This window comes from Balaenoptera musculus, chromosome 4, assembly GCF_009873245.2.
Source record: "Balaenoptera musculus isolate JJ_BM4_2016_0621 chromosome 4, mBalMus1.pri.v3, whole genome shotgun sequence".
NCBI lineage: Eukaryota > Metazoa > Chordata > Mammalia > Artiodactyla > Balaenopteridae > Balaenoptera > Balaenoptera musculus.
Window position 1 is genome coordinate 143,706,516 of NC_045788.1, and position 16,931 is coordinate 143,723,446.

Sequence of the window (16,931 nt, forward strand, 5' to 3'; positions counted from 1 at the left end):
TTCTGCCTGCTTTAAATTGACCTTCTTATTTTGAGAGAACGTACATTCACGTGTAGCTGTAAGAAACAATACGGGGAGGACGGTGTTCCCTTTACACGGCGCACTGTCACAGCCGGGGTGCCGACCTCAGGACAGTCAAGATCCGGAGCATCCGTCGCCCCCGCCCCCCCGTTGTGCTCTTATAGCCACACCCACGCCCTCCCCACCCGCAGCCACTACTCTGCTCTCCATTTCTACAGTCTTCTCGTTTCAAGAATGTTATACAGTTGACCCTTGAACAGCACAGGGGTTGGGGTGCCGACCCGGGGTGCAGTCGGAAACCCGTGTAACTGATAGTCGGCCCTCTGTATCCTCGTCCTTGGACCCAGCCAACCTCAGGCCGTGCAGTGGGGTAGGTCGTGCTTAGTGAAAACAAATCTGTGTCTCAGTGACCCATGCAGTTCAAACCCGTGTTGCTCAAGGATCGCCTTTGTATAAACGGGCTGTAATGTATGTAACCTTTGGGATTGGCTTTTTCACTCAGCCTCATTCTCTGGAGGTTCATCCAGGTAATTGCGTGTGTCAATAGTTTATTCCTTTTCATTGTCGCATGGTGCTGCATGGTGTGGATGGTCCACAGTGTGTTCAACCAGTCACCTGCTGAAGGGCACTGGGTTGTCTCCGGTTTGGGGCTATTATGAATAAAGTTGCTATAAACGTTCCTGTATATGCTTTTTATGTGAACGTAAGTCTTCATTTCTCTGGAATAAATGCCCACGTGTAGTTTTAAGAAACCACCAGACTGGTTCCCAGAGTGGCTGTACCATGTTACATCCCCACCAGCAGCGTGTGAGTGATCCAGTTTCTCCCCTTCCTCGCCGGCCCTTGGGTTGTCATTATTTTAGCCCTTCTCGTAGGTGTGTGGTGGAATCTCACGCGGTTTTAAGTCCCATTTCCCTCGTGCTAATGATGATGAACATCATTTCCCGTGTGAACATCCGTCGTGTGCGTTCTTCGGTGAAGTGTCTCTGTAATGGGAGCGTGTGTTTCATTGTTGAGAGCCTCTTGTGTATTTTGTGTGTTGGTGTGTGGTTTTCAGATACTTGCCCACAGTCTATAGCTTGTCTTTCCATCTTCTCAACAGAGTCTTTAGCAGAGCAGACGTTTTTTAATTTCGATGGGCTCCAGTTCATCAGTTTTTCCTTTCATGGGTCATGCTTACAGTGGCTGATCTGCACACTCTCTGCCGAGTCCTAGATCCCACGGATGTTCTCCTGTGATTTCTGTAAACGTCTTGTAGTTGCATGCTTTACGTTTAATAAGCCCATGGTCCATTCCAGGTGAATGTGTGTGGGGGGTGTGAGCTCTAGGTGCCCGGCTCTCCAGCACTGTCTGTTGACAAGGCTGTCCTTCCTTCTTTGCGTTGCTTGTGCACTTTTGTCAACAATGAGCGGGTGTTTTGTGGGGGCCTGTCTCTGGGTCCTCTGTTTTGTTCCGCGTGGTCTGCCTCTCTGTCTTGATGACTCGGACTGTATAGGCAGTGTTGAGATCAGTTACTGATTCCTCCCACTTCTTTTTTATGATGGCTGCTTTAAAATTTTCTCAGATAACGCTGATGTCTCTGGGTCGGCATCGATTGTCTTTTTCCATTCGGTTTGAGATCTTGCTGGCTCTCAGTGTGATGAGTGATCTTTGATTGAAACCTGGACACACTGTGTTACAAGAACCTGAGTCTTACTTGGACCTCTGCTTCAGCTGGCTGTCTCTCCCAGCCCTCCGCTGGGGAGGGGAGACGCCGCCTCATCGCTGCCGGACGGGGGTGCACGTCCAGGTTCCCTGGCCTCCACTGGCACTGCTGGGTGGCGGCCTCCTGTGACACCCGCAGTGGGGAGGGGGCCGGTGCCTGGGTACCGCCGGGGGGGTGGAAGTCCAGGCTCCCCGCCTGTTCTCCCTGACTCTGCATCGCCGGGAGTGAGGGGGGAGGGGGTCATCACAGCCCAGAGGGAATGAGACGCGAGGCTCCCCCACCCCACGTCGTTGCTGGGTGGGAGGCTGGGGTCTGGCTGAATAGGGCGGTTCGGTCTGTCAGGTTCCTGTCCTGCTGGGAGGTCCTCTCCTGGTCCCTTGGCCAGAGAGACAGTTTTCGTTGGGTGTTTTGGTCTGCCCATTGGTGTTTCCAGGTTGCCGGCTTCTTGAGCTCCAAGCCTGGGATAATGATGCAAAAAGAAGACGTAAGGGACTCGCCGCCACACCGTCCCCGGGTCCCCTGCTGCTCTGCCGTCTCCCCTCCGCCCTCCCGAGCCTCCTCGTGCTTGCTGCGTCTGTGCCGTCCAGGGTTTTCAGTTGGGCTAAACGGGGGACGTGCCCTCCGTCGTCCCACCACACGAGCCCCTGTGCCTGCTTTGAGTCCAGCTCTCAGCCAGTAAGAACAGAGTGGTCTGGACAGCTTGTGTGGTTGCTTCCAGAACTGATAACTGAGTTTCTCAGAAGCGCTTTCGAAGGGCCTTTCTCACACAGCCTCTGTGCTTCCCGCACGCTACCTGTCATAGCCTTCACTGTGTGTCCCACCGCCCTCTCCTCCAGGATCAGCTTAACCACCACACGCCCTGACCGTGGCCGAGAGGACCCTTGGAGCACCTGCATCTCACTGAGGGCGTGGGCGGTCTGGCACTCGTGCCCATTCCAGACCTCAAGGAAATTACTTCCACTGAAACTATTCCTTGGTGGAAATATTAACACACACACCGATACAGAATTGTGTGGCGAGCCCGAGTGCCCGTCAGGCAGCACCGGCATCACCAGCCGTGGCCCCTCAGGTTCATCCGTATCTACCTTTTCCCACCACGTGGGATCATTTTATAATAATAAATCCCAGGTATCATTTCGTCTGTAAATATTTCAGTATATATCACTAAAAGACAAGCACTATTTCCACACCTAAAATGACTGAAAGTTATTCCTTAATACAATCAGCTATCCAGACAATATTTTTATTTAAATTTCTCAATTGCAGAGTCTGTCTGATTCATTTTAGGTTCTTGTAATATCCAGTACTGTGCTATTCATATAATAAACTTGCAGAAATTTATGCTGAAGTAATTCATGAGTATAAAATGTTAATGCTTTAAAATCTATCTGGAACACTTTCTTGAATAAAGGAGTCTAAATAAAAACTCATTTAACTTTTAACTCATTTAACTGTATGTTTACCAGATATACAGTGAGAGTTAATGTCATTAACAAATGGTTGTCATGGAAACTATTTTACATATATGTTACATGAGAGAGATGTATAAGGTATAAGCATGATTTAGCACATTTTAGTCCCTATTTCCTTAAAAGCAATAAATTTGCCTCTTAACTGATTTATAATATAAATTTAATTTGTATAAAAAATGTGACTACAAAATTTGCAGATCTTTTTCCTCAGTGGCAATTTGATGGGATTCTTTATTACAGATTATATGTTAGTACAGTCCTGCAAAGTATAGCCAAGGTATTTAGGAAGAGGAAACTCTTGAATTTGTTAATAATTATATAATTGGAATAATTGTTCTTTGAGGATTTCTTGTGGTTTCTCCTGACAACAGAATAATAAGTTATACATGGCTAAGAAATTAGATCAGATTCGAACAGTTATGTGCTTTTTAGTTCCGTCCGTGCGATGCTTCTCAGTCAAGGTGAAGGGGAGGAGTAGGGTGAACGCTGCGGCATGTTCTTGCTCCACAGCTTTATTTTATAACCCAAACCAAAGTCCCCCCAGAACAGAGGTCAAGTGGCAGATGGGCTGGAGTTCTGTTTGGGGTTTGTCTTGACGAGGCGTCTTTCTGAGATTTAAACGTGTCACCCTTCCCTTGGTTCGTAGCTCTCCATGGTCCTGACCCCTGGAATCCAGGCGGTCCTCCGCAGCGTGGCCCGAAATCTTCCCTGCCATGGTACCCGCCCCCTGCCCAACAGCAGAGTCCTGGCCAGGATCCTGGGGGGGGGGTGACGCTGGAGGTCCTGGACCATGCTGAAGAGGCGGGAGCATCAGAATGTTCTGTCCAGAGGGCAGACCTAACCGTCCTTGTTCTGCGACTTTTTCCACAGAGGAGACTTTACCTCATATGACTGGTACACTCAATGTCATTTTCTTGCTGTCTTTCAGACAGAAACAGTCTCCGCCAGTCAAGAAACCCTCAAAAGTATTTTGCCATGGATGTAGAAGATGAAGAAAACATGAGTAAGATCTAGGCCTATCACGTAGTATCAAGTGTCTAATTTTCTATGAAAATCTTAGTGTTGTAAATGTATTGAATGGGACCAACTTGGGGAAGGTGATTGTTTTCCTTTGATACAGACTGCTAACGGTGGCATGTGTTTAATTTTTATATAATCTCTACAGTAGGTATCGGTGTCTACTGTGGGCATTTCCTTACAGCTGTTTGTCTGGATTTTCATTCCTTGCTGTCATCCTGGGGTCCTGATGCACATGCCTGGAAGGGGGAGGCCTGCCTCCAGGTGCACGTGTCATAAAGCCGCATGGCTTCGTGCTCTGTCACTGCGTGGTTCTCATGATCATGGTCCAATTTCCATCTGTGTAAATCTGAGATAACCTTTGAGATTGGTCATTTGAGGTGACAGTGTATAAAATCTTCCCTTCAAATACGGTGGGTTGTCCGTGCGTTTTGAAGGAAGGGGACTCGCGTGAGTCTGTTGATCTTGTTTCCAAAGACTTTGATGGGCCTTCAGGCTGCCGTGGCCTGAAACCCCTTTCCACACTGCCCTCTGGGACGGAGGGGACGGAGGGGCAGAGAGCCTCAGCTTTCCCGCTCTCGACATTGTTCATAGATGTTCATAGATGAAGAGTTCAGTGAATATACTTCTCTATTCTGTTTTGTCTTTAATCCCGGAGAGCAGAGCCTTTGCATAAGGTTAAGTGCTCCCACAGAAGTTGGGAGCTTTCAGTAGGGAAATCACAACAGAGACATCAGTGTTCTGGTATGTGTGTAATGTGCATTGTTACTTGTCCATGTTGAGAGGTCCCAGGAAGAACCCGCAGGCGTGAGTGACGAACGGTCACCGCGGATGAGGATACAGTCCACCGCTTCCCCTCGGCCTCACCCAGAACCCACCGCCGAGGCCTCGGAGTTGGCTTGTCTGCACGCAGAAGCCAGGGGTTCTGCTCCACGAGTGCAGTGGGCGCCGTGGAGTTGCTGGGTCTTTGCTGGGTGACCCCGCAGTCGTGTGCCCTCAGGCTGGAGGCCATTCCCGGGACGCAAGCGTGAGAAGACGTGACCAGGCGCGGTTTCAGTCTATGTGGCGGCACCTCCTCCCGCGGCCTCTGGCTGCCCGTGGTGCTGCCCCCAGCACAGCTGCTCTCAGGGTCTTTGGAACCCAGCCTGTGTTCTCAGGGGTCAGCCCACTCCCCACTCCCACTGTCACCCATGGCGCTGGTCATCAGGTATGGGAGGAAACGTCCCAGTGTGTGTAGGGATATAACTATCCCAGACTGATCCGGTAGTCTCTTACTGAGATAAAGAATCCTTCTGAATTCATTTTCTGGAAAGATAAACTGTTGGTTCTAGCGCTGAAACTTTGAAATGCCAGTCCTGTATTTTCTATCATTTTGAAAGTGATGAAGAATTTTTATCATGGTTAATATTCACATTTATGAAATAAAGTAGCATGATATGGAAAGAGAAAGCATCTATTTAAGAAGAGTTATGGTAGTGGGAGGTCTTTCTCCAGTTTTAGTGTTTTATTTTCCTTTACATAGTAGCATTTTCAGTAAAGTAGAACATGAGCAGTATTTCCATGCTTCTGAAGCAAATAAGAGCTCAGAATCTATGTGAACTATCTTATAGAAAGTGTATTTTTCTATAATCAATACTGATTATTTTTATTTTTTAAAAGAAAGCGTTTGTTTGTTCCAGAGATTATAAACGTTGGATTAAATGCATGTCAGGATACATTTCTCATGATCTGACTTCTGTAGTGATAATTCTGTTCAGCGGTAACGTCAGAACGTAAGCCGTGTCATGTCGCGTGTGATATTCTTGCTCGTTTGTTAATCTCAATTCTGTCCTGCCCCACCCTTTCTAACCTTTTGTTTCCCTGGAGCACCGAAAGGAGTAACCTATTGAGCTTTTGCTGGAGGATGTTATAAATGAAAATTTAGTGTCCATTCCGTCAGCTTTGTCAACTGGGAGAAGTGGTGTGTGTCAGGAGTACGTAGGAGGCATGAAGTCTGTAGGGAAAGCTTGGCCATCTCCCAATCTCTGCCACGGTGTGGTGGCAGTCTTCCCGTGGCCTGTGTTTAAACCAGGGCTGTTCTCACATCTCAGCTGAGTGGTGACAGCCCTGGGAATCTGAGAGCTTGAACTGTGGGGACTGCCAGCCGGTGACCCAGACTTGCTGCCACGTTAAGCCCCCTCCCGTGGGTAGGGCCGATGAGCGTTTTCACTGTGTTTCTCAGTTTCCTTAGCATAGTCAGAATCTACTTTCACGTTATGTAGTAGAAACGGACCGAGGGCCACCGTATTCGGGTACTTGTAAACTGGCTTACAATTGTGAAAAATATTTCCATTGCTTAAAAGACTTACGTGGATTCTCAAAAACTAGTGGTAGGTCTTCAAGTACATTCATGTCAACAGTATTGTAAAGCCCTGTGATAGTTACCCCTGAGCTTCCTGCGGCCAACAACGTGTGCAAACTAACCAGGAAAACAAGGAGTTACTTCTTTTTCTTTTTAAAAAAGCTTTATCTGATAAACTTAAAGGGGAGAGTGAATGCTTTTTTATTCCCCTTTTTGAAATTAAAATCATATTTATTTTGCCATGAACTTTTAGAGTTCTAAAATTATCTTTATTAATTGTAAAAATAAACTACCTTTAAAAGGTAGGATAACTAAATTATTCTGTAAATCCATCAAATATTTGTTTTTCTAAAAAAGACAAAGATGCCACCTTCAGTTGGGAAGTTAGGGAGCTGTGGCCGTCTGCAGTGTCAGTCTTCCTATCTTGCCTAATATATTTTTTTCTATCATGGGATGTATTAAGGATTCAGAGGCAAATCAGTCCCCATACATAATGAAACAATGTTAAATGAATACTAGAAGTGAAGCTATATCCTTCAAAATAATTTCTAAAAGGCCAGAATACTTTGCATAAGCAGTTTTCTAATATCCATGAACCAAACCAAATAACTGCACATATTAATTGCATATTTTAAACCAGTAAAACTAAGTAACTTGTGAATGCATGTTTTAAATAATGTCTTCTTTTCTGGGAAAGGCTGCAATTGAAAGCCCAACATGAGTATAGTATGAGAGTAGATGGCATTGAAAAGGAGGAAAATGCTAAAATAAAGTGTACATTTGTCAATACTGATATTAGATTTATTAATGTAAGGTCTTTCTGGGTTAGTTTATCATCCCACATTTTGATAAACTTCAATAAAATTCCTCTAGATGCTTCGGAATATTCTCATAGAAAAAGATGATTTAAAAATTCACCTTTCAATGCAAAAGCAGTCTGTGATACTAAATAGAAACAGGATTAGTGATTGTTTCTCAGAACGTCAAATTACTCCAATTATTCCAACTTAGGTGGATAGATAGCTCTGTGGTTAAATGCACAGCTCCACACGTCTGCAGCCAGGAACAAAATGTATAAGCACACATCACTTAACCAGTTACAAAGGGCGATAAAGGAATCTATAAATTTTGCATTTACAAGATCCTGCAACGAAGGCGTTGTAAGTTACTCTTTCTGGGCACCGCAGGTTCGAGCAGCACAGATGTTAAGGAAAACTGCGGTATGGACGGCGCGCCCCCCAAGGACGGCAGCGCCCCGGGGCCTGGCGAGGGCGCCCCGCTCTCCAACGGGGGCGGCGGGGGCGCCGGCAGGAAGCGGGCCCTGGACGAGAGCAGCAATGGCCACTCCAAGTTCCGCCTGAAGAAGCGGAGGAGGGCGCCAGGGCCCGCGCTGCCCAAAAACGCGCTGATGCAGCTCAACGAGATCAAGCCCGGCCTGCAGTACACGCTGCTGTCGCAGACGGGACCCGTGCACGCGCCCCTCTTCGTCATGTCCGTCGAGGTCAACGGGCAGGTCTTCGAGGGCTCCGGCCCCACGAAGAAGAAGGCCAAGCTGCACGCGGCCGAGAAGGCCTTGCGCTCCTTCGTCCAGTTTCCCAACGCCTCCGAGGCCCACCTGGCCATGGGCCGGAGCCTGTCCGCCAACGCAGACTTCACGTCCGACCAGGCTGACTTCCCCGACGCGCTCTTCAATGGCTTCGAGACCCCGGACAGGCCGGACATGCCCTTCTACCTGGGCGCCAATGGCGACGACTCCTTCAGCTCGAGTGGGGACCTCAGCCTGGCTGCGTCTCCCATGCCCGCCAGCCTGGCCCAGCTGCCCCTCCCCGTGCCCCCGCCGTTCCCACCCCCGAGCGGGAAGAACCCCGTGATGATCCTGAACGAGCTGCGCCCGGGACTGAAGTACGACTTCCTCTCGGAGAGCGGGGAGAGCCACGCCAAAAACTTCGTCCTGTCCGTGGTCGTGGACGGGCAGTTCTTTGAAGGCTCGGGGAGGAGCAAAAAGCTCGCCAAGGCCCGGGCCGCGCAGTCCGCCCTGGCCACTGTCTTTAACTTGCGCCTGGACCAGACCCCGTCTCGCCAGCCCGTCCCCAGCGAGGGCCTCCAGCTGCACTCGCCACAGGTGAGGACAGCCGCCCGAGCGCGGCCGCGTCTTGCTCATGCTTTTAGATGGGGTGCGGTTGCCATGGTCACTGGTGTCTTCTCGCCGCTCTGTCCTCAGCACGGGGAGGTCCTGGTAAGTCCGGCTGCTGGCCTTCCCGTGACTGTGCCGGTTGTGGGGCCGCCGCGAAGCCCGGCCAGGGCCGTCAGGTGCAGCGTGGTCAGTGCCGCCCACGGCGGGTGGGCCGAGGTGCCCTCCCTGTGCTGCCTGCCCCTGTGGCGACCACAGCCCACGGCGGCCTGTCGCAGAGGAGACGGGAGGGGAGGGGAGGGCCGGAGCCCTGGCACCTTGCCCCAGCGCAGTGGGGTCCCCCCTCCGTGTCTCACCTGGGACCCAGGTACAGGACAGGTGGGGCTGGCTGGTCAGCAGCTGAAACCCAAGTCTGGGTCAAGTGCCAGCGCCCCGCGGATCCTGTCCAGGCCGAGGCCGAGCCGCAGCGCTGGCGAGCACGCGTCAGAAGGGCCGGGCCGTCGGGGCCTCTGCGAGCACTCCAGAGCCCCCCGGGTGCCTGGGGGTCTCGGCACCTGCAGTTCCCCGAGGGGTCCCTGTGGCTCCCCTGCTCAGCCGGAGGTGGGCACCCCTCTTAGTTTGGTCTTGGACAGGGCGAGAAGGAGGAATATCAGGGTGAATTTTCAGGGTGAAGAGAGGGGACATTTCAGGGTGGGCTCTGAGGAGAGGGAAGGAGGAAGTGATGTTTAGTTGTCATCTCAACACCCTAGAACTCTTCGGTTATTTATTGCTTCTTTTCCTGGAAATCCAAAATTATTCTGGTCTATTGTAAAAACGTTTCTTTCAGGGAGGAAGTCTGACCCTCTTCTCTATTCCTTTCTGTCAAAATATTATTCACTTTGAAGATAAAATACACACTGATCTGAGGAGAAAAAATGAAGGACTCCAAATTGACGGGGCAGCCCACATTCCCTCAGGAAACTCGGCTTCCGTCTTGCCTTTCTGTGACCTCTGTGCAGTTGTCACCCGAGAGGACCAGTAGTTCTCAGTTTTAAAAAAGGAAATTTATTTTCTTTCGCTTAAAGCCACCAAATACAGCATCAGTATAAAGTAACATATTCAAAGTATTTCGCTGATTTTTTATGAGCCAAGTAACCGCTTCCCGTGTATTAACTTCTTGTTGATATTATTCATAAGAACCATTAGTCCATTTATCATTTTACACGTCGGTGGCACTAGTTAGAGTGTTTCAGCCTGAGCTGCGGTGGCCCTGTCTTCCCTTAGCGCTGGCAGTCATGTGAAGAGGCTGGACTCATCAAACGCCGTGACCCCCGGTGCTTGGTTCTGCGTGGGTGACACCTCGGTGGGGGGGCGGGGAGGCGGGCGGAGGTCTGCGTGGGTGTGGGTGTGGGTGTGTGCGTGTGCGCTGGCAGCCTGCCTCTGCCCTGGCTGTGATGTTAGTGGGGAGCAGTGACCAGAGCCCCTGGCTGGTGGAGCCTTGCTCGGGAGGGGCCGTCTCTGCCCTGCCCAGGTGGCCTCTGTGGCCCAGGCCAGCCAGGCTGGGAAAGGGGAGCTGTCTCTCCCCCCGCCCGAGCCCGCCCCGCTCACAGGGCCCCCAGGGTGGCTCCCAGCCCCCGAGCGGTACCTCAGGAAGTAGTCGTGTCCTCCTCGCGGGACCTGTGCCAGCTTCCAGAGGGTCAGTCCTTACACTCTTTCCCCTGGGAATTTCCAGACGTACGGTCTAGAGGGGGTGAAGTGTCCTACTGTCTTGCGGGTGGAACCCTTGAAGGACGTGGGTTGGCCATCCCTGGTCTCAGGACTTTTTGCCTCCATGACGTTCATGGCGGCATCAGAGGGTTTAAAATCAGACAGCGTTGCTCACGTGGTGTGTGCAGGGCGGTCTGTCAGTGAACTTGGTGGATGTGGCCGGACCGAGCCGTCCCGCGGGGCCCAGCCTCGAGCTGACTTTGAGAGCATGTTCCCTTTGTTATCATATCTGCCCCGAATCTAGAGGGAGATTGCTTCACGCCCAGTCTCTTCGGGGGACGGGAGGGCTGGCCTGGGCAGAGGCTGTCCGTGCAGGTGCCCGACTCCACGCTTTTCTGCTTTTCTCTGAGAGTTCGGAGCCCCGCCTCCCCTTGCATGGAGCCGGCCTTTGTTTCCTCTGGCTTCCCCTTCCTCTCCTGCTGTTCTTCTCTTCCCACTGGAGGGCATCGTCGCCATCGTGTGATTGCACATCCTGGCTTTCCGTCCGTGGCCTCGCTACCTTTCCTGCCCACACACCTCCGCCCTCAGTGCCTCTGTCTAGGGTGCAGAGTAGGGCCCCGTCTCCTGCTCTTCTGGCCACACTCCGTGCCTTTGGCCTTGAGCACCGCCTTCTGGGGCTCGTTGCTGGTGCAGTGGCCGGTGGAAACATCCTGATGATGCTTCTTCCCAGAGAAGCCACCATCTAGGACAGGTGGCTTTTCTGTTCATTTGGGAGTATTTTATTGAGGGCCCAGCTGGGGACTCCAGACCAGTGTGAGCTGGTGGGATGTGGGTCTCGCGTGGCTCCTGGCACACGCCTCCCATCAGGCATCGTTTCCCAAAACACCGAGAGTGCGTTCTATCCAAGATGAATCATAAGCTGTGAAAGTAGGACCATGTCCAAAATCTCACCGGTGCGTTTGCTTCTGGGAAGCACTCCCTGCAGTCCAGCGGCTCCCTGACCTGGAAACGCACCACTGGAAGTCTTCTGAAATCACATTACACTCGCCCTGCACAGGTGTAGCCTCCGGTGCATTCTGGTGTCATTCGGTCTAAGTGACAAATGCCCTTACAGGCTCTAAGCGGTGCTGGTTTCTGAGTGACTGGGCCACGGTAATTACTCTTAGATGTTGAAATCACTGAGACACACACGGACCGGGCGCCTTTGGGAGGGAGGTGCTGTGAGCTTAGTGATCCTGCAATGTGACCGCCCTTCAGACCTCCCCTTTCTCTTCCCACGTGTCCCCCATGGAGCCTCGCCAGCCCTGAGCTGACTGGGCTGCACCTCCTGTGGTCTCACTTCTTCCAGAAGCCCTGCCGCTCGGGGACTGTGGCTGCAGGACTCGGAGCCCTGGCTCGGAGCTGCAGAGGGGGGAGGGGGGTGACCAGGCAGCCGCTCTCACCTCTGGGCCTGGGTCCCTCCCCCGGGGCAGGGCTGGTGTGAGGAGGCCTCACCTGCTCAGGTGCTGGCTCCCCTGCGGTCGGGCTCCAGACTGTCCTCCTGCAGAGACCCTCGCATGCCCCTTGGGCGTCTGTTTCCGAGGAACGTCTGGGAGGAAAAAATGTGCATGCCCGCGCACACATACACACACACAGACACACACACACACTCGTTTGCCAGACTTACCTGTGTGGTTCCAGAGGAGAGGCCCCAGAACGTGGCCCCGAGGGGAGCGCTAACCCCCTGCTTGGTCCGCAGGTCTTAGCCGATGCCGTGGCTCGCCTGGTTCTGGAGAAGTTTGGGGACCTGACGGACAACTTCGCCGCCCCCCACGCGCGCAGGAAAGTTCTTGCTGGAATCGTCATGACAACAGGTAACCGTGTTGGCGGTGTGTCCCCCTGCCTGTTTTCATGCTTAATGAAGGTGAAATGCTTTCAGCCTAGAAAAATCTCTGTGACACCAGCAGGAGGTCACTTTTTCATTCTCCTTCAAAATGTTTACCATGTGCAAATAGAGGAACTGCGCTTATATTTTTCCCCAACAGGTTCATCTTTTTAAGCTAAGTTTTCATTGGGAGAAAGAGTCCTGTATTAATATTTGATTCCTATAATCTTATGTGAATGGTCTTGATCGACTCTGGAAACCTGCAGGAGAGCTGTTAGTTCTTACTTCACTTGAAAGTAGGACATAATCTGATTTATCAGTTAATGTTAATGCTGCCAGATAAGTTTCTGTGTGACTTTTACGGGGGAGAGAGGAAGCCCTAGCAAGAGTAGAAAATCCGTGGGGGTAAAGCACGCTTTGGGATAGCAGAAGAAACCCTATTAAATTTGTGTCTAAGTTCCCAGCAGCGAAGGGAACCCCCGCCGAGTTCTCTTCCCACATCCCAGGAGTGAGCCCGCCAGGCAGCGTCTCCGTGGATCCCTCCTGGGAACAGGAAAGCACGGCCTCGGCCAGTGCCTGCATCCCTGGGGTGGCCGGGAGGACACTCTGCTCCTTGGGGCCGAGTCTGGGGCTGTCATGGGGGGGGGGCCCTTTCCTCTCGGAGCATCTGCTCTGCCCAGCTGGCCAAGCCTGGCCTGCCGCGTGCAGGAAGCCACCAAGAGGCCAGAGAGGGGGGCGGTGGGGGGTGGTTGGTCTGTCTACACCGGGCGGGCAGGGGCAACCCCAGTTCCCATAGGGCGACTGCCCGTCCCTTTCTCCTGAGGCGTGGTTCACCTCTGATCACGGACAGGACCTGATTCTGTGGCCCTCAGCGCTGATCGCCCCCCATGCCCTAGAGGACAGGATCTCATTTTCTTGCTGTGTCTTTACCTTGGCACAGCTGAGAGCTGTCTGACGGGTAGGAGGAATGCTCTGAACAGTAACTTGGGTTTCAGTGTTTATTCTGATGTGTGCTGCCTGTGTTTTCTCCCTCTTCTCCCTCCATCTCCTTGCTGTCATCTTGTACACACGTAAAGGTGAACGCATATGCTGCTGGATGATGTAGTTTCCTAAGCAAGGCGCTGCCCTTCCTGGTGACGGGAGTGAGCGAGCCTGTGGTTCTTCATCCAGGTGTTTTAACCGCCTCAGAAGGGGCGCGTTACCTCGTGGGGGCATTTTGCCCCATAGTGTGTGTTGCACTTGGGACCCTCCGCTCGAAGCCACGGTTTACGCCTGAAGGCAGCACCACACTGCACGTGGCATGTGGTCCTGACGTCAGGAGACCTGGTTCAAATCCCCAGGCCGACTTTGATGGCCCTGTGCCTCAGTCCCCTCATCTGCAAATGGAGACAGTGGTAGGATGGGCCTCGGAGGACATGGGAGGGAAGTGAGGTACCTTCCCCGACAGGCCGCGCGCAGGGCCTGCCCCTGTCGTATGTGGTCTGTCTGTCGACACCTGCATATCAGAGTGATGGCTCCCGAGGTTTCCCAGTGCTGTTGGCTGCACTCACTCCCCGTGCGGTTAAACGGTGCCAGACCGCTAGACAGCCCCCTGCATGACTCCTGGGCCCCCGGCGTGAGTGTCAGGCAGTCCTCCCAGCCTCTGCAGTGCTTTGATGTTACTTCCAGGATTCATTACCAGGCCAGTCTGTCTACCTCTACATAGTGCTCCCCCGTGTCCGCTGGGGAGTGTTCAAGAAAGGCTAGTGTGTTCCAGGGGAAGTAACTTTCCAAGTAGAATCTTGACACGCAAGAGTGGGGAGGGCTACCCTCCCAGAATGTGCAAAGCAAGGCTCGGGGGGCCCGTTAGCAGCGCCCAGGTGAGGGTCAGGCAGGATGTGAAAATGAGCTGACGTCTCCCAGGTCAGTCCCTGGGAATGCGGGTCCAGCCCGGGCGTGGCAAGGAATAGCGAGGAATGATTTCTCTTCTGTTTTTCAGGCACAGATGTGAAGGATGCCAAGGTGATCAGTGTTTCCACAGGAACAAAGTGTATTAACGGCGAGTACATGAGTGATCGCGGCCTTGCGCTGAACGACTGCCACGCAGAAATCATATCTCGAAGATCCTTGCTTAGATTTCTTTACACACAACTTGAGCTTTACTTAAAGTAAGTTTAGCAAGTAAATAAGTAAGGGAAGCTGGTTTTTTTTTTTTTAATTGTCCTCTCATCAGAATGTATTGCAAAACTCTCCACTGCTTCTGTAAGCACTGAAAAATTCTCAACCTAGTAACTTTCTGGGTAACAGTGAGGGTGGATCCCATTTCCCCGTGAAGCTGAATTATAACACACACACTCGCATGTACATACACGCCACACGTGTAGTCACAGGGGCCATGTCTGTGTTTCAGACCCCGAGCTTTCGTTTTATGCAGAAGTAAGTGCCGGGGAGGTGGGCAGTGCTGCCCCAGCCACTGTGCCCGGAACGGCTGACCGTGGACCTGACTGCCTCTCGCCACAGGCCACGTCTGACATGCTTCCTTTCTGTTCTGAGGTCATGAATGAGGAGGAGAGGTTACTTGCGTATTGATGGCCTGTCCCATTGGTGAGCAGACAGGAACTGTGCTAATTATCATTAACAGATAAAATAAATACCCCAGTCCAAGCTTATCTTACCCCGTTGAAAACACTGGCCTTTGAAAATCATCGTAAGCTATGACAGACTAAATTTTGACTGTATTCAGCTTTAAAGTTTATCTTTGCAACTCGTTTCCTTTCAGTAGCAAAGATGATCAAAAAAGATCCATCTTTGAGAAATCCGAGCGGGGAGGATTTAAGCTGAAGGAGAACGTCCGGTTCCATCTGTACATCAGCACCTCCCCCTGTGGAGATGCCAGGATCTTCTCGCCACACGAGCCCGTCCTGGAAGGTATGGCACTGGGCTCGTCCACGGCCACAATGTCTCAAGAAAATTCATGACTGTGCTATAACAGAGAAAAGGATAAACCTACATTAATATCCTTTCTTCTTTAAAAATTTCAACCTTGGATGTGGACCTGGTAGGAATATATAAAAACATGAGGTTTTTCTTCTCAGTAAGTTGACATTTTAATGAATGAAAATGTGGATTCTCATGAGAAATTAGAATAGAGTGAGGATATTAGATCAAAATTGTTTTCAGTTTTTCAATTTGGGTGATACCTGTGTCTGAATGGGAAGTGTACGTCATCGTCCGTGTTTCTGGGGAGCCGTAGTTTAATGAGTGTGTAATCGAATTAGAAAAGCAGGTGCAGGCTGGTGGCCACCACGCGCCCTCCGTCCTCCCTTGTGCTCACTTTTGTTTCATAGGAGTTTGTACCCACATCCCTTCTCACAAGCTTAAGCGTTATTTATTCCAAATAGAACATTTGATTACATTATTTTTCTTGATTATAAAAGCAACATCTACCCACTGTAGAAAGTTGCTAAATATTTTTAAAACATAAAAAAGAAAATTTAAATCACTCCATATTCATATAACCCAGAGATAATCACTCTGGATGTTTGTGAATGCTTCCTATGAATTTATTTCTGCATCGTTATAGATTTATTTTTGAAAATTTAAATATACAGCAAAGAAATATAGCAAATACCCAAATATCCATCACCTAGAATTAGCAAATGTTAGCATTTTGTCCTGTCTGCTTCAGCTCGTTTCTAATGATAGAAATAAATCATTTTGATTAAAATGGAAGCCCTCTTTTCTCCCAACCACTAAGGAGACCACCTTCATGAATTTGGTTTGTAGTATATCCTCCTGTCTAATTTTATGTACTTACATTGTACACACATATCTTATGTGTATATAAATAAACATATGCACACATAAGTGTAAAGTGTATTTTGAATTGATAAGGTGTTGTTAGACGTGCTTTTCAGTGAGTTAAGTATATGGTCAACTTAACCACCTTGAGAGATGGACCCTCTCAAGAGGATCTTATGTTTCTGTCTTAGAACCAGCAGACAGACATCCGAATCGTAAAGCCCGAGGACAGCTGCGGACGAAAATAGAGTCTGGTGAGGGGACGATCCCAGTCCGCTCGAATGCCAGCATCCAGACGTGGGACGGGGTGCTGCAAGGGGAGCGGCTGCTCACCATGTCCTGCAGTGACAAGATGGCGCGGTAAGCACCCCCCTACCCTGCCGAGTACCTGGGGTGCTTGCTGCCATTTCCAGAAACACCTGCACCCATTTCCTACCTCATGTGTTCCACAGATTCTCTGAAGGACTAAGGTTCTAAACAGGTGCTTCGGGTGCCACCTTGAGGGGATAAAGGTGGGGTCTCCGTGGGCAGAGGCTCTTGAGCCCTGTCCTTTTGGGTTTTTATGGAGGTTTCACTACAAAGGCACTGTTGATTAAAATCATGGGCAATTGGTATTTGAACTCAACCTCCAGCCCCCTCCCCTCCCAGGAGATCAGGGGGGCAGGACTGAAAGTTCCCACCTTCTATAATCATGTAGTTGGCTCCACAGACAACCAGCCCCCATCCTTAGGTGGGTGACAGAATTCACCTCATTAACATAAGACACCTTCATGGCTCTAATCACTTAGGAAATTCCAAGGGTTTGGGAACTATGAGCCAGGAACCCCAGAAGAAGACCAAATACATATAAGAAAAATATATTTTTGGTCATCTGAATGACCAAGTATACTTTTCTGATGAATCACAATATCACA

At 50.7% G+C, this 16,931-nt stretch overlaps 1 protein-coding gene across 7 annotated transcripts in view; it reads left to right on the plus strand.

Moving 5' to 3' along the window:
• The window catches only part of ADARB1 (adenosine deaminase RNA specific B1), a 116,613-nt gene that overhangs the window by 71,111 nt on the left and 28,571 nt on the right, over nucleotides 1–16,931 (plus strand). For 5 of the 7 annotated variants that reach the window (XM_036850787.1, XM_036850790.1, XM_036850792.1 and 2 more), the window contains exons 3-8: nucleotides 4,127–4,201; nucleotides 7,744–8,678; nucleotides 12,112–12,226; nucleotides 14,216–14,384; nucleotides 14,996–15,144; nucleotides 16,209–16,377. In XM_036850787.1, the coding sequence (XP_036706682.1) occupies nucleotides 4,174–4,201; nucleotides 7,744–8,678; nucleotides 12,112–12,226; nucleotides 14,216–14,384; nucleotides 14,996–15,144; nucleotides 16,209–16,377 (1,565 nt within the window). In that variant the 5' untranslated portion in view covers nucleotides 4,127–4,173. The remainder of the gene's footprint in view (nucleotides 1–4,126; nucleotides 4,202–7,743; nucleotides 8,679–12,111; nucleotides 12,227–14,215; nucleotides 14,385–14,995; nucleotides 15,145–16,208; nucleotides 16,378–16,931) is intronic. The other 2 variants (XM_036850789.1, XM_036850791.1) reach the window with 1 other exon arrangement.